We start from the raw sequence: 19,672 nt of genomic DNA on the forward strand, positions 1-19,672 counted from the left end.
TCTGTGGTCCTGGAGGCAAGTGATGACATGTGATGAAGCGTCCTTCTCAATTTATTCTCTGTTCCTCAAGGACGAAGGCAACAACATGTTCAATGGAACAGTCACATTATCTGTCGGTCATTTGATTGTGGCTGTTTTTTTCTCTCTCCGAGTGTAAAATCGTATGGTAGGAGGTGACCCGTTCCATAAGGCTTTCTTCAGAATCAAATTTCTCGCCCCTGAGGTCCTGGACTTAGACTCAGAACCCATGCCCCTAGACTCGATAACGGTTGACATTATTCTTTTCTAGTCCAAGAGACTAGATGGTATTAAACAGCTAGTCATATTAATTGAAGGAAAAGCTCTGGCAGATCCGAATTTTGAGGTGAGGGCCCCTGGAATCTAGAGCCTAGACCCCAAGGGATGTATTCGTGAGCAGTGCAAGTAATATTGAGAGACTCATCAGAATCAACGAAGGACAACTATGAGGCTCCAGCTCAGGATTCGTATCTTTAAGCATCTGGCATGTTACTATCCATGCCGTAGCACTGCTTGTAAATCTTCACACTTAAAATTCATGAGTGGATACGTTGCGCTGTTGCCAACTGGCAAGTACCGAACTATACGTGAAACGATCAGCAAAGGACTCTGGATGTGTAATGTAATTGGCTGTTTCTCACGTACATCGGTAACTAAGTGCCATTGTCGTCAGCAGCTGCGGATAAGCAACAAGTAAGAAGCGGCAATGCGGCTCACGAAATTTGACGGAACATACTCGGAACAGCAGTTTCCGCACGAAAGAAGAATTTCGCGGATGCGGCGGTGAAAGTATAAATTGACTTTGAGGTGTGCCTCGGTTGTGGTGTATACGAATCTTTACTGAAGATTGTTGGTGGCGATTGTTAAAATAGTCTTCTGGCAGGATTTTATACTTGCGTGAAGTGTCGGAGGCAGAAACGAGCAAGCATAATCTTGGCACAGTCTCCTGTATTTGAAGGCAAGATCATCTTGCTATTCTCATATTGACATTGCGGATCGTAAAACGTTGGCATTGGCATCATGAACCCACTGTGGGTGCCGATATGAGAGTTGCCCAGGCATCATCTCACCATATAGCAAAACAATTTATGGGAAACTGTTCTCCGGTAACTGTAGACGAGGCTCTCCGAACTTGTTTGGTGTGCTGATGGAGAATGGCAAATTTAGTAGGATGGAGAACCGCGAATCTTCGCTTAGCAAGTCGCTCTGACGAGTTTGTTAACTGGAGTAGTAGCGTTTGACAGTCAAGACGCCGTTGAGGTAGACTATAATGTATCATGACTTGCAAAAAGCTCTCTTGGGAGCTTCCGAGACGTGAGCGAATCCTTAGTATTGGTTCCCTCACACAGACCGGGCCATTACCATGGTAGGAGGATGTACTAGAAGGTATCACGGATTTTTTGACCCGAGTCGTACAGAGCACTCACCACTTAGCAAGCGGAAGGCCGTATCTTTTCATAAAAATTCATCGTGAAAATGATCGCATCAAAACCACAGACGCCGAAGAAAAAAACCATCTGAGGAATCCAACCTTTTGATTCCTTGATTACCAGGCTGATGAATTTGCAAATAGTAGACTGGGCCTTGTTCCGCTGCCCCAAGAGCTCTAATTGACGGAAGTTGCACTTCAATCCAGTCGTAAAATCTCATATTGAGCATGGTGAACGACTTGTCCAATTCCATGAGTAAGATACCTTTCATCGATATCGCCACAGTGGGTTGGCTTGCCAGTCGTTGCTTGGAATGAGAAGCTTCCTATTGCAGTAACACTCGTAAAAAATTGTTGGCTGAGCTCAAAATAACATCTCACATATCCTAACACTTGATAAGGTTGTCTCCGCTCCATATGCTTTGCATTGGCGAAAGGCTCAGTTTGAGTGTTCCGCAGCCACTCGAGAATATCGAAAAAGTACCACACTTGCGGGGTAGGAGAGGCCGTAGGGCTGAAGTCTCTGTTGGTCTGACATAAAAGCGTGATAATCGATTGTAAGATTTGTGGCTGGAGTTCGGAAATCCTCGATGCCAATCGACCCGAGACCAACGTTACCAAAGTCCGAGGCTGTGCGAGCAGCCCCATTTTGAAACATTTAGTCTTTGATTTTGACTTTGAACTGGGGCCGATACATTGGTCTATAAATAAAGCTTAATTTGGATCATCTCAGCCTGGTTGGTTGGTGTTGGTTTGTTGGTCAGAAACTAGGACGAGAAAGAATTTGGAAGAGGAGGCGACTGTCGTACCTAAACGACTCAAACACTGATGTGACTCAAGCAGGTATCGTTACATCGAGTAGGTGCCAGCGTAGTCACCTAGACTGTGGTCCGCATCTTCCTACTACACTACTCAATTGGAAAGTCCAAATGATTAAATAATCATGAAATAATATCAAGCCTGTTTATCCGGGAAAGAATGTCCAGAACTACGCAACTGTCTCGACTTGCTCTTCAAAACACCACCAATGTATACATTAGTGACAAGATGTCTCAGCTTGTGAAATAATGAAGACGAAAACGTTTGAGTAAAAAGTTTTTCTGATTTGAAAGTGTAGAGTGTAAGATTGATCTCTATAAAATAGTGTGCGATGACGTAGTATATTGCATGAATGAAAATATCCCTCCAGGCTTGCGCCGTCTAATAATGTAAAATGTGTAAAGTCGCAAGAAAAAAGCAAGTAGATGCAAATGATCCGAAGTCAGGACATGATGAGAACAGAAGTAATCTGTGTGGTACATAAAAATTGAAAACAGTAAGACACTGTTGTAGTAGGATCCACGCTTCGAATAATAAGCAAGACAATAAAAGAAATCAAGAATCCAGAAAAGACCAACAGATGACAAAAAGATAAAACTGTAACATGAAAAGAAATATAGATCCCAATGCAATATCGTGTACTTCACCCCCCTACTCCGTCCATGTTCCTTCAGAACATTCAGCGAAGACTTGGAGTCAGTTCGCGTCAAGTTCGACTCATGCTCTCTGTAGAGAAACATGAAGTCGGTGTTCGATGCGGTCAGCTCAACGGCTGGTTGTTGACCCTCCATAATCCAGCTCTTCCTCCATCCTTCCCAAGATCATGATCTCTAATAAAATCATAAGTCTGGCATATCGAAGGCATCCGCAGTGCAAGGCGGACTGTAGAAGCAGTAACCAGACGAGGTCAGTTGTGTTGTTGGACTTGGTCGTGTATTCATGGCCCTATGCAGGATTGTGGCTACGTGGCTGGCGTGATACTGGGCCGATCATAGGGGCTTTGAGATGGTCAAAGGATGTTGAAGCTATACGAACGTCAGCATAACTCTAACTTAAGCGCCGGCAAATCAGGTGACAGTATGCACCGTTCACGTGATCTGAATCTGCCTCGCATAACTGATAAGGATAACGGATCTCGCATATGACTTACCGAAAACAACATCCTCATCCATGCCACTGTAAAGCAAGAACACCAAATCATCTCAACACTCATGTAACATGTTGATGTATGAGTTTATCATGAACCTCCATCTAAAATCTGTTAGTCTTTGACTCTAGTAGATACAAATGGCGACCTACTGTTGTCACGATCATCATCATCGTCTCCCCGTCCTGATCGCTTGTTGTGTGAGCCTAGAATAAGTCAGTACATGTCGACCAGAATGATAGACCAAACAAAAGAAAAGAGGTTAAGGATTTCTAGTGGCAATGAAACTTACTGGAGAGGTCACTGAGACTCATTTGACCGCCCATGTAGGAAGTACTAGCGCTATCGTAGGTCATTGAGGTGAAAGAAGCCATAGCGTAAAAGTACGTTGGATTAATGTCTCAGAGTAAGTCAAAAAATGAGATAAGATGGTGTTTTGAATAGAGTGTGGGCTGTACTTTGTTGTATTGACTGAAAGTGTTGGAGTTGTATGTGAAAATTTTGAGATAACTGTTGGAGTTCGAGTTGTTATAAGAAGATTTGTTGGCATTTGAGAGGATTCATCTATTAAAAGTCCAACCTTAGGATAGACGCCACACTAATACGCTCATGGCTGGGCATTTTTGGAAGATGCCCATGGTGGCTATGAACGGTCTCCTTTACATGACCTTACGAGACAGTCATATCTAGCATTTTAGTCGAGGGGATGCATTCCCAGGCACAACTCCTGTACACCGAAACGAAAAGGGTCACTGCCCAAATGACTGGACACTTTTCTTTTCTTAGGTGGAATAGCAACATCTGTTGGTCTTCTAAATAGATACAACTGTTGGGTAGCAGTCGCGTGTATTTTTTGGGGCTTCGGCTAGAAGCTGGTAGCTCCGATGACCTGTAGAGATCTCTTTAGGCTCGCCCACAATTTCAGCTATCACAGAATTATTTGAGCTCACAACCCAGCAACCTAGTATCGTGCCGTATGCCAGCCTCTAAAACGTCAAGAAGACTCACCATTAGGTGTGATGATTGTTGGTATGTCATTCGCGTCCTCCTTATTCCAACCCCTCTGAACATCAGGTTTCCAGGCCGAACACCAACAACTCCGTTTGGACTTGCTAGTTTTACAAAACAAACGACACCGCGTCTGTCTGCGCCTACTCCCCGTCTATTCTGGAGCTCTCAAGGTCACATTGATGTGATCGATCTATGCTCTTTTGTATGTCATTTGCTCAATTGCGACCTGTTGTCTGCACGTTGCATAGCCTCTCCCATTTGTTGGGTCTAGAAGGTCTCGATTCTGGCCGCGCTTGATTTTTGACGGCTCACGGGGATGATCGAGTCAACTCTTTGTGGGTTTACTAGGCACCAGGTAATGGAGCATTCGGTGCGTGCGATGGTTGCAGCATTGATGCCATTGCCGTACGACCTAGGACGAAACTGAGCGTTCGATGTCGATGGTTACAGACGCACCTGGCTCCAACCTGGAAATATCGACGTGGAACTCACATGTCGAATCTCGCGGGTCAGGAAGCAATCCTAATCTTAACGAACATGGGAGACTCGATAGAAGAAATTGGGCTCTTTTGTTGAGTCGACGCTGGCTCCGTTGGATCTTCCGGGACGTCACTAACTCGACCTGCATTCGGATGTTTTCTGGTATGGACGAGAGTTGGCATTCCGCAAAATCGAAGGCATCCGCGGGTAGTACAGTCGTATGAGTCTAATCAGCTGCAAATCATGAATATGTTGCTGGCGATCAGCGTACAGTATACGAGAGGCTCACCGGAATGTTGGCCATCGCAGATCTGGGCGACCAACAACTTGCCAACAACAAAGCTACTCCGCGATTGGATCGTCAGATCAAAGGCCAAACCCAACTTCGCGGATACCAGTCAAAAGATTCCGAGGCAGGCCGCCAAGCACGGTATACGATTATTTTCTTATTTTGAAACAAGCCATAGAAAGTCCGTTCCGGGGCTCTGATATTCTACTAGTCATACGCAATTTGCTTGGTATACGCTCATTTCAACAGCAGCCTACTCGAAAATCCGAAAGTCGCTACGTCATTTTCCCCCCTACAATGCCTTATTTTCTACGAGCTTAGGAACCCTAGTTTCTCAACTTACGATGCTATTACCTCTCGACGACCGCATATTCGAGGAAGAGCGTAATCTTCGGAGCTTTCCTCTTGTGATATGTTAAGCGCCGAGAAGCGCAGTTGAACCACCAGACTGCGGCGAGGCTCCGAAGCCCTTGAGAATGGCCGGTCAGGTACAACCAAAAAATGGCAGGAATGAATCACGTTATGAAGTACCGGACCAAATGGTGGCCTTTCCAAGGGGAATTGTGGCAAAGCACTTGTGGACGCCGAAGTGAGATTCTAGCATCCGTAGACACGGTACCTGAACGGCACCTGCACAATAATGCAGGCACATGTTTATTCCACCTAACTGGTTACTGGCTGATTATCGAACATTCCGATTCAACCGCATTTGCCGAGGTTGTACTACTCACTTTTGAACTCATCCTTGAGTTCCGCACCACTGTCCGGACGGTCAGCCCAATGATGAAATATTCGTCACAACAGCAGAGGTTATATTGTAGTCAGGCACGAACGCATCTTGATCAAATTTTCCACTGGTTCAAGGCACTGTGTCACAGTAGTTTCTGCGACAAGGCGACATATTGATGTTCTACACATCGTTTTCTACATACATCAAGCTCGATAGCTATTTCGTTTTCCTGTTGGGGTCCGAGACCCCTTTATTGTAACACCAATACCAAATGGCCCCCAAAGACAACCGACTGCCACGTATTCAAGGCAGTTACTGAGCACTTGAACATCATGTCAAAATCTGACGTGGCCGTATTCTCTTGCATCTCACCATCGCTCTAAGATTTGCCTGTCTAAAAAGAGAAGAAAGGCAACGATCAGTGATATAGAAAGATGCCACACCACATCTTTCTTCCGCCTTGCGGCGAGATTGTTTATGGCTTACTCCTGTCCCATAAAGCTAGCTTGCGGCCAAGCAGTGACGACCTAACTGATTGCTGGTCTCGGATTCTCCATACATCGAGGCAGGGAATATATGATGTCGAACACGAACAATTGCGTTCAATGGTCCAAGAAATCATCTAAAAATATACAAGTGAGTCGCCCGACGTCGTGGTACGCAGTATATCCCTGCTGAGTTATCTGCTCTCTAGTGAGGGTAGAATGCGATCTGACCTCTTTGCCTAGAAGTTGTAAGCGTGTGCACAAGGAAGAAATAGAGGTGGTGATTCTCGCTTACCGAATTCTCTCACAACGCTTTGGAGGCCGTATGTCAGACTTTTTAGACCGTCATCTACAGGTCTTCCTCGAAACGCTTCTAGCCCATCACGGATTGGATTACAAGCCTCTTTACCGCCTTTTCTGGTCTTGAACTTCCAATGGAATATCTCCTTGCACCTGTCGAAAACCTGGTCCTCGCTTAATTTCAAGAGCTCCGAAAGCTTCGCTCTCTCACCAGTCGGATCAGCACCCTTATGACGGATTTTGTTTTCGCAAAAGTAATGCCCATTAGCCCTCACCTTCCCCATGACCATTGTCATGAGTAGGAAAACACAGAAGCTGACAGCCCATTTGCTGTCATTACCTGCGGTGTTTCCAATAGACCACATCATGTGACCCCATTCCTTGAGGATCTTGTTTATGCGTTTATGTTGGCTAAGGAAAAATGCTAGCTTGATCTGTCTCTGTACACCTCTTGCCACGGCTCTGTCTGGATAGCCGTGGCCAAGATGGACCTGTACTTCATCCACAGACAAATCGTCGAGTGCCAGATTCTTCTCCAGGACTGATGTTGCGACGTGCATTTCAAGTGCTTGTCGAAGTACTTCGCACTACAAAGAAGTCAGCTTGTTATCAATCGTCAGGAAACCGAGGCTTCTTACCTCTGAACCTGATTCGAGGCCTGAAGTGTAGTATGAGCTCGCTATTCTTAAGAGTTTTTTCACTAGCAGAGAATCCTCCGGGAAGTATGCTGCTATGTGGTAGTCCCCTAGACCAGTCTGGACTATTTCCCGAACGTAATCGGCGTAGTCTTCTTCCATGTCGTCCATGTCGTCGATTGGCACTCCAAGTGGTATACTACGTTCCTTGCCTAGGCCCCGACCTCCCGAACCATTTGCTCGGCCTGGGTGGTGAAACGCCATTTCTGAATTCTCACTTTGCAGTTCTAGGGCGACGACGTTGGCTTTGATATAGTGTTGACGACCCCATCTTACTTGCACCTGAAATTTTTCTCTCCCCCAACTCTTCGTATTTCTCGTTATAAAGGCCTCCACATTTTGTCGAGTATAGTGCCCGAACAGGTAGTCTAAGCGATGTTGTCAGTCAACTGTTTTTCAAGGGGAAAAGATTCGACATACCGGGCACCATGAAAACATACAATGATTCAAGTGGGTCATTGAAACATTCGAATTTACAGAATCTTCTCTTGCCGATAAGTCTTGCACATTGTTCACAAGGGCTTCCTGGAGAACATGGAGAGCACTACACTGTTAGGATGCTGGCAAACAGGAGCGCTAAGGATCACCTACTTTTGTCTTGGAAATATGACATGACCAGCAAGCTTTTGCTTCCCTTACATCTCGTGCCTGTTTCTTTTCTTCTTGCGTCAAATTTCTTTGCCGACCTTTTTGTATCTTCGGCCTTGTTGTCCCCGAGAATGAACTGAAAACGTGCGCATGATTATCATTTTCAAGATGCCGCGGTGACGGCCTGTGAGACCCTCCTGACCTAGATGAGGTCGGTGAACCGCTTGATGGGGTGTGAAGTCTAGGATCAAATGGGATAAAGCTATCATTATCACTGTCTACTGGCGGTGTCGCGGGTGTCATCTCAGTCTTCAGTTGAGTGGACTCCGAGTACCCTCTTGCGAATGAAGTATCTACCTGCGGTATGGCCTTGAGTGACTCGATGGCAAGGGTAGGGTTGACCTCGGCTTGATATTTGAGATGCCTCCCAGGGTCGTTTACTGGAAATCGATTTTCTGGAGGAATGTGATCCGGATAACTTACATCTAGCGGCGGTTCGTTTGCATGAGGAAAATTGAAAGCATCGTGATATAAAGCACCCGAGTCCGGTTGAGATGTAATTGGCGTGTAGTAAGGCGCTCCGAACATGGTGTATGCATCTACGAATAGTCAGCTTCATGAGACAAAAGTCCGGCTGCTCCGCATCTATCGGAAGAGCAGAGTTATGACTTACCGGTGAAAAACGGATCACAGAACGTGGTCGTGATCGGGTTGGAATCCAAGCTACATGATACCACCGGCGGGCAAAGAATCCAGCCATCTGATTCGGGACTTGTAGGTGTTGAGCCTGACAAGCTTCCTAAGTTCTCATAAGTGCCGAAAGTATGGCCCATTCCCGCCATAGCATTTATCTCGGCATTGATATGGCCATCAGTCGTAACGACCTTCGTCCATGGTTCTCCTATGTTGTTGGCGACATGAACGTAAAATCCATTCTGATATGGAACGGATTCGGCGCCTTCCAAATACTGAGGAGAATTGTTGGACTGATATGGATAGGACATCATTGAAGCTTGCCATGGTGGACCAATATTACTTCCTGGATAAAAACTCGTCGAATCGGTATTGCTGTTGTTTCGGCACTCCCCCATACTATCCAGGTCAAAGGCTTGTTGGTGATTGAATTGTGGACATATCTGGTCCTCAATTTTTGACAGATGGCTGCTGAAGCTGTGCGATCCATTTTCGGAATTGGATTTCTGAGAAGTGGGGGACATCTCAGTCGAGGTGGAAATTCTTGAACAATGGCCTTGATACACCTTCGAGTCCCGCCGCTTCTTCGTCCTCCGCGCTGGTCTCGTCCCCGGTCTCCCAGAACCCACGCTGGCTTGTGAAGCCGTTCCCCCGACCTCAATCATTGTCGATGGTACCTGTCTCATCCTAAGGTCGTTGATCGGGTCGAAGTTTCAAGAGCAAGTAAGGCGGTTTTGCTAGCTCCCCACACAACTTCACATCGCTCTGTTTCAAATATCCAAGAATTATTGTAGGAGCGGTCGTTGATGTTGGCGCTTACATCCCACACTGGGGATGGGATTACCACACCGCACTCTTTAAGAGATGACTCGCCCGCTTCACTGCGGCGGAGCCAGTGTCGTTTTGCATGGGTCTGGCGCGCAGTGCATTGCTGGCATGCTTGAGCATGGCTGCGAGCCGCATGTGCATGGTAGAGACCAGTATTGCTCCCATTGGCCGTCCAGGCTGAAGCCGAGTATTATTTCTGCATGCTCGCTGGAGCATCGCGCATCTGCAGGGCCTGCTTTCTATATCTCTTCTGCCGACAATACCTGGCGCGGGTACTCGTTCCTCACTCCAATCACCAAGATCTTTGGGCCCCGGAAGACCCCACAAGATATCTTCATACAGCCATTTGGAGAGAAATCACGGAGCACAACTTCACCCCGTCTCGTGCTGCATATCTTACGGCTCACTTGATTCGTCTAGCAGCGTGATAATATACCCTCAGGGCCACTGTGCGGGCCGGGAAATCACACGCTGCCAAGCGTGGTTCCTCGCTGCGCCAGTGGACAGACTGTCAGGCGAATTCCCAATCTCAGCGGGAGAGACCGAAACAGTCATGATGTGGAGAAACTTAGATCAACTTTATTAAAGTGGGCAGTCACTGCCGTTCTGCGACATGGACATCGGACAGAAGCAGAAGAGTTGAGGAAAAATAGGAAATCATGGCTTATGTGCAAGGGACCGGATTGGAAGACTGAGCGCACATCACAACTCGTCTAGAAGCTGACTGCAGGACGTCATAATCCAATCCAGAGCGCAATATACCCATATCTGTTTAAATATATCGCTTCTGGCTCTCGGCTAGCAAGGGGCCCGACAGCTGCAGAGGGGTTCCGATGTATTGCTATTCCTCCGCTCAAAGAGAAGCGAAGGGGTAAGATTCCGAACCGACTCTCTGCCACTGTGCTTCAATGTTCGCCCGGACATCGAGACAAGTTGATATCTCGGGCTTCGTCGGAATTATTGGGCACCAATTCAGCTCGTCCTACCGGAGTGATATCAGGACTTCAGGCAACAAGCGAACATCAGTCACCGTTCCACAATTTGCAAGACAGCCGACTATGGATAGCTTCAACTTTAGATACTCGGGGAGTGTTTGAATGAACAAATTTGTTGACCGAACATACTCAAACGGTTAGAAAACCGCGGATATGGCTCCACTTGAACAGGTTGAACTTAAATCCCACTCTCAGCTCCTGCTCGATTTGCGGACGAGGGACTTTTGCTAACCGGTTGCCTTGAAAACTGGAGGAGAGCGGCCGTTTTCTCGACCTCTTTGCTCGCCTTGCAATTTCGCGCGACCGTTTTCGAGGCCGTCTGCTCCTCTTTAAATGCAGAAACGTGAGGTCATGACGGTGGCTTGGTTCGCAAAAGTAAAAAAGTTGGGGACTTGGGCCAACCCGTCCACATGGATGGGATCGCCCAACTACCCCAGATCACCGGCCCTGACAGGCTTCCCCCCGCGCTCGCGACAGACCGAGATGTCTTCTTCAAGGGTGCCGAGTACTGTATCCTTATCACCAACAGAAACTTCAACAGCATGCGAGATCGTAACATTCTGTAGCAGGAATGTTCCCTAGGCATCCAACAAATGGTTTCTGTACCAGGAAAGGAGAGGATTCTTGCTGCGCGCGAGTTGTGATTGAGATGATTGCAAATCTTTTGATAATGCTCCGCATGCAGAGTGATAAGCGCGGTGGGTAGGGTAGTGCGCTGCATGGTGATATCGCCATGATGGAACGTGGCATGGAGTTCTTTCTCGGGGGGTATGTTCAGACGAGGGATGCTTAAGGTGCTTACTCGGCAGGACTGCCAGTGGATGTTGTGCTCGTAACTCAAATCAGGAGCTTGTGATGTCAAATACGTAGCTTCAGTGTCTATTGGACGCGCGCCGCTCAAATGTTTCAAGTTTGATATACTTTGAATTGCTTTTATCTCACCTCATCCCCCAAATTTCATCAATAGTCGTAAACCATATTTTGGTACTGCTGCGGGAGACGAGATGCTTTGATTGATTGGGACATGGTGACTTCCGAGAGGCGAGGATCTGTTTGTTGGATGTTTGTTAAGGCTGAATTGAGGACGAATGAGAAGCTACAATCCGCTTACGCATACTTTACGAAGAAGAGGGTGGGTAGGAATATATGAGATGAACCGGGCAAGTGCTATAGATGGGCGATTATCTGCGCGAGATTAAGCATATACATTGCTGCGCGAGCGTTATACGGAGATGGGTTTGACTGCAGGACTTTAAGCATATACTTTTCTGCATTTTTTGGAACAAACGGATACGATAATTTGAAGAATGTGTGATGCGATGGAGAAAACATAGATGTGTATCGATCTTGTTCAGGTTATGTCCAATCACGGCACAATCAAATTTGTCAAACGAGAGGCAAGAGGAAAGTCTCAGCCTTCCCGTTGGAACAGTGTCATTTTTAGAGAGAGAAGAAAATGGGTTCCTAATCATATATGTCAAACAAGAGGCAAAATTCGAGTCTCAGCCTTCCCGTCCAGCAGGTTCGTTATGAAGAAAGAAAAAAAGCCGGATTCTAAGTTGAGGAAGAAGACAAGAACTCCCAGGGTTTCTTAGAAGGATCATGGTTTAGGCAGCAGGAATCCTTCTTGTCAGTCAATCAGCTCCAGCCGATGAATTGATTCGAACAGAACGTTATGATAGGTCCACTGATTTCATTTTAAGACTCAGAATACATTGACGTCGTGATCAAATTCATGTCTTGAGTTTAAGCATACTACTACGCTGTCTAAGAATTTACCCCAACTGCTCAGGTAGATTTTAGTTGACATGTTTGTCTTCCAAGAGAAGACTATGCAAATTCACCTAACCTATGCTGAAGTGGCTAGTTTAATATGACGATCAGAGACTGTTAAAGACTGGGATGTTTGCGTAATATGGCATTGTTTGAGTGTGCGTAACTGTGTGATAGAGTGAGAATAAGTCCTCTCTAGTCTTCCCCTGCGCACTTAGAACAGCTATCTCGTGTGAAATATGGGAGAGGTTAGAGGCGCAGAAGACTCGTTTCACTCTTTCAAACTCTGTCCGGATCTTTTCACAAAAACTTAGGGCACGTAACATCAGATAGTAGGCAATCATTCTTGATTCATACACTAGTCTCCTTATCATTAACTCCCTTCCCACGGCTCACTAAGCTCAGACAAAAATTCAAGTCATCGAACCCCATCGTACCTCGCTTAATTCCATTCTTGAAACACTGCAACTGACAATCAGCATCGATATTGAAAGGAGTAAATAACAAAAAGACACTGCATGAGCCATTCTGTTTTGATTGAAGCTACTTCTTAATCTCTTAACTCTTCAATCATTGTGCCATCTCATCTCAGCAGGACCACTCAACTGCAATGCTCTTCACCACACCCCACTGGACTTAGCTAAGAATCCAAATCATAAACCCCCGTTGATATTGCATCCACACCATTAATTAAAAGACTACGTACAAAAACCAGCAGTGTATTCAAGCATATTTAGCCAAAAATGTAAATCATCAACCCCCTTTACCTCTTCGCTAAATCAGTTGATATTGGGACTGTGAGCGAATTAAAACAACAAGCAAGTTCAGAATAGATGCAAAGAATGAGGAGCGCTATACAAGTGTAGAGGGGACAATGTTAAAAGAGGAATGAATATCTAATAAACATGTCAAACCTCTAGTGCTTTGACAATCACAGCCTAGTATTGCACTTACTTAACTCATACCACGTAACAGCTTAAACTTCTGTTTTACATATTATTATAACTTTATATTAGGTATAAGTTTATAGCCTTTAATACTTTAGCTTCTTAACTGTTACCTTTAGTTATTTGCACGTCTACATAGTTATATTCTAGCAAGCTCGCACTAATTGCAGTTTCAAATACTTCCCATTCAATATCACCGCTGACAAAAGAGGATCTACGTGGAATATGTTTGAGAGATAAAATCCATTTCAATGATACAAAGACTAAAGAGTTGTGGGATGTAAATTGGTTTCCTGGTGGGCAGAGATGTTCTCTATTCGGTGTCAAGTATAAAAAACCTTCTTATATGATACCAAAGAGCCACTCAATGATCCCGTCTTAATCGCAGTCTTGAGACATAACAGAAACGCTCGTTGTTTCCCCACTGATGCTGTCAGCATATCGTACACCATCTGGCACCTCATAGCACTTTCATTGCCACACCAAAAGGGTGAGCGAGGTAAAATCGAATTAAACCAAGTTAATCCAAACCTTCAGTGAAGGCGACCCAAGATAATACTCGTCACAAACCCAATCATTTCCACCCCCTCTTCAACCCACCCTAGCAAAAATAGTGGATCATATTCCAAGAATTACGACCCTCAATCCATTCCCAGCATGCTTCCGCTAGACTACAATTTCGGAAAGAAACTCTTTCTTGGACTGAGAGCATGATAGATTTCAAACCCATCTTGGGTTAGAACTCTGCGCTGAAACGGAAGCGAAGAAGAGTAAGTACTACTCACCTACCTAGTCCAAATTCCTTGTACGTTTTGTTATAGAATGCAAACCTCATATTTATTCTTTACATGATGTTAACTCATGACATTGAGTCGGATACCAGATGAGATGAGAGATGACACAACTTTTCTTGCATGTCGCAAAACGAGCTTTGTTTTTAGCATCTTGTTAACTGGAATCAAGACTTTACCACAAAACGGGGATGGTAGCGCGATTGGGATATAATTTACATTATGAGGAGATGGTTAAGAAATGCAATTCAAGTATCTCAGGCACGTCTTCGCTGCTTTTTTGGGACCGCCACTATCTGTGTAAGCATCAGTTTCAGCCCCCCTCAAATTAAATACAATATAAGAAAAACGGCCTGTTTCATAGTCCACTCTTAACATAAGCTTGAGCTAATCAAAGAGTAAGAAAGATAGTGTGACTGAGACGGCTTGAGCAAATTCGGCTTATGATGTAGAATATATCTTCCTTCTACCTTCTTGTGGTATTCGTTAGTTTGGCAACATTGTCAATATACTTGCGAGTTACTTTATGGCTATAGTGGCTAGGAGATAATGTGGATAAGAATGGACGCGTGCTGGGTTCTACTGACTAGAAATCTAACCGTCAATATCTATGATCTTACTCCTCTAGGTTACGAAAGTGTAGGTTCTGATGATAAAAAATTGGGAACAGGACTCGCGGAACGACTTCAATATCACAGGGAAGAGCTAGAATACAAGCAGCTTAGCAACATCGAGATCGTGAAGCAATCACCAAAATCAGATATAGACAATCTCAACCGGCTTTTCAATAATACATACTAAATCTACACCCAACCCCCCTAACCCACAAACGCCCCCATTACCCCCCTCACTTCCGATCCCCAAACTTCTGATGAATCGCCCTGATCTGCTCCTCCACATTAACATTCTGCATAAGATCTAACCTGCTTTTCTCAACCGCACTCCCATCATACCCCGTGGCCGCCTTCTTCCGTCTCGCCAACTCCTCTTCACTCACCGGCTGGCCGGTCGCACCATCAAACACATCTGAGCGCTGCGAGGCCAGGCGTTTCAGGTTGTTAGCTACTTCTTGCGTGGATAAGTTGGTGGTGGCGTAGCGGGAGTCGGCTTTGGCTTTTTGTTCTTTCCAGCGAGGATCGAGGAGTTCGACTATGAAGTGGTTAGATGAAGGAACAAGAGACAAGGGAGGGGGGTTATACTTCTCATGTGCTCTTCTAGTTCGGAAGCGGGCATTTGTTGTTTGCAGTTTGGACAGAGAACCATGTTCTGTTTGTTGGCTGCGCGAGCAGCTGCTCTTGGAACATAATTCTCCTTGATCTTCATTGGGGCCGCTCCACCCTTTGCTTCTGCTTGGGCTGCTTGAGCGCGTTTTCGAGCCTCGGTACGTTCACGGATACGTTCTTCTTCTTCGTCTTCCTCGACGCCGCGCATACGGGTATCTTGATATTGTGGCTGGTAGGCAGGTTGGGGTACTGGTGGTGGACCCATTTGTTGTGGTTGTTGGGGGTAAGAGTTGTAGTAATCGTTGTCTTCCGGCATGGCTTCCTCAATTCTCATGTTATGTGAACTGACGGACATCATTGCCTTCTGATCTAAGGATGCGAATTGTAATTCGGAGAGAGACGTAGGTGGTGGGAGATTCGTCTGATCATCTGCTTCTGTAAATAGGACTGTTTCCACAACCACAAAATCATGCCAGTCAATTTGCGCGTATGATAGCTTCTCCTTCTCTGCCTCCTCTTCCTTCTTCTGCTTCTCTTGATCCTGATACTGGAACCACTCTGCTCGTTGTTTCGCCCTCGATAAAACATTGAATTTGTCATCAACATTAGCTTGCAATTCCTTCATCCTCTCCTGCTGTGCTTTCCCACCTTCGCCATCGACCCCGCCAACTCTTAATAACGAGACATACTGATCTGTTAACCGCTGGAAGAAATTATGTAAACTGTGATTCGGCCGTAGAAAATCAAACTGATAATTGCCTGTCTCCCTTTGCGATAGAGCTGTCAAGAACCCTCTTCCATTTTTGGCATTAAACAAGGCAGTCAATCGAACGACTTCAAGATCCTGGGCGCTGATATTTGGCATTCGTGCTGAGAAGTGGAATTCTGGTGGTTCAGGAGGACCTTTCGGTTTCGCGGCCTCTTCTTCTGCTTCTTCCGCTCGTCCTGCGGCGATTGCAGTCCCTCTACCAGCTTTAATCTCACTGACCCGCCATAGATAGTACGGATAATATGCATCGTTCGTGCTAAGGAAGGAGAATTTGGGATTGCTTCGGTTCTTCTCGCGGATACGATCTATATGTATTTTAGCTTCTCCTCCCTTCATATTCCGCACCACATAAACGCACCTTCGAAGCTGGGCCCATTACGGTAAACATATCCCGCTGTTTTTTCGAGGATAGCTACAATGTCGGTCAGCTCAATATTGCAGCAGGCGCATTCGCGACTAGAGCCATACCTTTGATTTCTTTTGGTGGCAACACAACACCCAGTGGTGCTTTGATGTCCGAGATCCCGCCCATAGCGGTATCATCATCTGTAGCTGAAGGTGCCATGATTTGGACGATTGTGAGGTCAGAATTGCAGTTGGGGGTTGACACAAGTTCGCATGTACAGTATGAGCGTTCCAGCAAAATTCCAGCCTCGCGCTTGGTATACAGTTACCAATCAGAGGGCGAGCCTTGCTGCCCCACAATTCAGAATATTGCAAGGTGATTCAGAGGGTGAATATATGTTTGGCACATTAAGGAGTTCATTATGAGCACAAATACATTTGAGGTTCTAGAAATATTGGAAAGTGATTCCATTCATTATCGGTTTGCCCGCCTTGGACATAATTTATATTCAATAATACATTGCTCAACGAGCGTCCCCTTCATGTCCCTGACTGGCTCAGTCATTAACACGTTCAGCCTGGTATTATACGCTACACACTAAACTCCATTACCATGCAATCCTGCCCATACCGACAAGCTAGCCATCTATAAACAGATTCCAGAACGCCAGTATCTTTTTTGTATGCTATTACCTCTCGACGACCAAAGAAATAAGAGACCTCCGAATCGACGACTCATGATGCTGATTGTTCTGTAACGGGAATGGTGATTGAAAGCCTCTTCACTTCTTCAGTAGTCTCTCCAACCGCCAGGGATGATGTCGAGTCCCTAACCTTGCTCTTTTCTGAACCTTCTTCGAGGATAACGTCTGGGTCTTTTGAAACCAAAGAACCATTCCGCGTTGGACTCGCCGGAGCAGCATCTCCCTTTGAAGCCTGCCAGACGCCGTTGGCAGTATCTGATTGAATTGATAACTTACTCGCTCTCTTCACGGAAGTGATCCTGGTAGATCCTCTTGGAGACAGGCCATTTACAGGCGTGACATCCTTAGGCACAATCTCCCCAGTTTCTTCAACCTCTTTCGATAACTCTTTTTCCTGCTCATCCCTCGAATCCGCACTGGCTCTAGGACTTCGCATCGAATCTGGATGAAGTTGTTGTGTTGGGACTACTCCGCCCCCCATTCTACACCAAAACATCTGCTCCCTCAATCGTACACTTTCTTCCCAGGCCGCTTTCTCTGCTTGCTCATCATCTGCTCTCCAGTGACCATCTTTTACAATACGCAAAAATCCAAGGAAATCACACGTTGATCGTACACGACCGTGACAATATCTACACAAAGGATATCGTTGGGCATTCTCGTTTTCGCTCGTTCTGAATCGATGGCTTCGAATATGGGATGCGTCTTTACGCGACTCACCACACAATGAGCAGGCAAAGACGTATGGCTTAGTTGAGGCTGGCATTGGCTCAATGACAAGACTTCCTTCGCAAATGGCATTCAAGACCGTCCTTCTCGCTAACCACGATAGACCAGGCGCAGTATCGAGTCTAAGCGTTGGCTCTATATCTTCGGCAAGCGCTCTCTTGTAGAATTTCGTGTCCTTTAAAGGTGTAAGCGAATTTGGTCCGTTCGTCGAGGTACTGCTGACTGAAGACGCGGGCGTGGTTGGAGTTGCAGGAGATGAATTGAGACCCGCTGAAGTTGCAATTGAAGAAGTTGAGCCATTGTTGGGTACACCTCCAACATATCCACCGAGTCCAAGTCCTAAGCCTATTGTACCGTATGAACCACTCGACACTCGGCTACCAGCTATATTTTTTGACATGCGTAGAATTGAAGTAAAGTCTTCATAAGCCGAGAGATCGGTACGAAGTACAGGTTGTAGGAGATAGGTGAAACTCGTAGGATAGGAAGGTGATACTGGGTCCGGAAGTGAAGATACCTGAGTCCCTTCGGTTTCGCGATTGTCTTCCTTGCTGTCGAATTTACTTAAGCCCGGAGTTGAAGGGGCAGTTGGATTTGTCGGTTCGTCTTTCTCCTCCGTCATCTGCTCCATTACCTGTTTCAATTGAGCTAACTGCTCTTGGTGGGATTTCAATAAGTTTTCAGTGTCTGCCAGTTGGGCTTTAAGCTGATCGTTTCTCTTCAGGACAAGATCGTGTTCTTTCTGAGCAGATTCGCGAGCCATAATCACCATCTGCATGTGTTAACCATTGCTCCCTCACAATGGGATACAGTCACTTACATTATTCGCTTCCTCAAAAAGAGCGGTGGTAAGATTCTCGAGTTCTTGTTCAATGCTCTTCTTCTCCTTCTCCACCACTTCTCGCTGCTTTCTCTCGTCCATTAACTGTGTCGCTAATTTACCCTTCTCCACATCTGCAACAGATTTCCTGATTAAAACCCCACGCGCCAGTAAATCTGCATGATCCGCATTTTCCTGTTCGAGCTTCTTGATCCGTTCCTGTGCAACCGATAATTCTTGTCTTGTCGCCGAGAGATTATCATCGAGGTTCGTCTGGTGATTGATGGCACTGATCAATTTATTACTGAGCGTCTCTACCTCGGTGCTTAAATCTGGATGGGCTGCAGGACTTGGAGGACTCGAGTCGTTCGCAGGCGACATCGCTCGGCTTCGAGGGTCTGGTAACGTGCTCATATTGCCATCTGCGTCACTGTACTGGGTTTGAGCCCTTTTGATCGGAAAACCTGGTGGTTTTGGTACGGAGTTTAGGGCACCAGTCGAGACTGATTTCGAGATCTGGCGCGGTGCGGGTGAAGTCTTTCGTAATGAGCTGTTGGAAGTTTTCGCGGATAGTGACCGTAGATGTGCCAGCGTTTGTTGCGGAGTCGGATGGTACGAACCAAACCCGGCTTGGACGAGGCTAGACACGGGAGTAGTTAGCATCGAGGTGCATTAGATCTGGCAAACGCCAAGTTAGTGTTGTTTGGATTGACGGTTTACTTACTCTGACATGGTTACCGATTATGAATTGGATCGCAGAATGTAAAGGTGAGAGATTGGATTTATCCACGAGAAGGTGACGGAAAAAGAAATCGATGTCACCACCCGGGAGTGCGGGTTTCGCACCGGAAGCTCTGGGTGAGGCGTGTTGAATTGCTACGGACTCCCGCAGCAAGGGGAGAATGATTGTCTGCAGGCGACTTAGATCTTGCAGGTGCAAGACATCAATGAAGATTGAGGCGTCATGGGTCGTGAGCAGGTGGAGAGATTGCAGCAGATAGAAGAAGGATTATCGCGAATATCTTTTCTACCATTCGAATGTTGTTGCTAATAATTAAAGCGAC

At 46.0% G+C, this 19,672-nt stretch overlaps 5 protein-coding genes across 5 annotated transcripts; all 5 read right to left on the bottom strand.

The window, feature by feature from the left end:
• Positions 1-1,645: 1,645 nt before the first annotated feature.
• Positions 1,646-2,095, bottom strand: GLAREA_11977 (uncharacterized protein; the record flags this gene model as incomplete). The annotated part of the gene is made up of 1 exon (XM_008082759.1): positions 1,646-2,095. The coding sequence occupies one exon, from the start codon at positions 2,093-2,095 to the stop codon at positions 1,646-1,648; it is 450 nt and encodes a 149-aa protein (XP_008080950.1).
• Positions 2,096-3,503: 1,408 nt separating this feature from the next.
• On the bottom strand, positions 3,504-3,787 carry GLAREA_11978 (uncharacterized protein; the record flags this gene model as incomplete). Its single annotated transcript, XM_008082760.1, has 3 exons — positions 3,504-3,517; positions 3,566-3,619; positions 3,706-3,787. The coding sequence occupies 3 exons, from the start codon at positions 3,785-3,787 to the stop codon at positions 3,504-3,506; spliced, it is 150 nt and encodes a 49-aa protein (XP_008080951.1).
• Positions 3,788-6,647: 2,860 nt separating this feature from the next.
• GLAREA_11979 (uncharacterized protein) lies at positions 6,648-9,349 on the bottom strand (the record flags this gene model as incomplete). The annotated part of the gene is made up of 5 exons (XM_008082761.1): positions 6,648-7,295; positions 7,347-7,771; positions 7,824-7,947; positions 7,995-8,590; positions 8,665-9,349. The coding sequence occupies 5 exons, from the start codon at positions 9,347-9,349 to the stop codon at positions 6,648-6,650; spliced, it is 2,478 nt and encodes an 825-aa protein (XP_008080952.1).
• A 5,516-nt stretch (positions 9,350-14,865) lies between these two features.
• GLAREA_11980 (Surp module (SWAP)) lies at positions 14,866-16,575 on the bottom strand (the record flags this gene model as incomplete). The annotated part of the gene is made up of 4 exons (XM_008082762.1): positions 14,866-15,167; positions 15,218-16,315; positions 16,369-16,422; positions 16,479-16,575. 4 exons carry the CDS (start codon positions 16,573-16,575, stop codon positions 14,866-14,868), a joined length of 1,551 nt encoding a protein of 516 aa, XP_008080953.1.
• A 515-nt stretch (positions 16,576-17,090) lies between these two features.
• Positions 17,091-19,340, bottom strand: GLAREA_11981 (uncharacterized protein; the record flags this gene model as incomplete). The annotated part of the gene is made up of 3 exons (XM_008082763.1): positions 17,091-18,560; positions 18,609-19,248; positions 19,333-19,340. 3 exons carry the CDS (start codon positions 19,338-19,340, stop codon positions 17,091-17,093), a joined length of 2,118 nt encoding a protein of 705 aa, XP_008080954.1.
• Positions 19,341-19,672: the final 332 nt, after the last annotated feature.

Source organism: Glarea lozoyensis, assembly GCF_000409485.1.
Source record: "Glarea lozoyensis ATCC 20868 chromosome Unknown GLAREA17, whole genome shotgun sequence".
Classification (NCBI taxonomy): domain Eukaryota; kingdom Fungi; phylum Ascomycota; class Leotiomycetes; order Helotiales; family Helotiaceae; genus Glarea; species Glarea lozoyensis.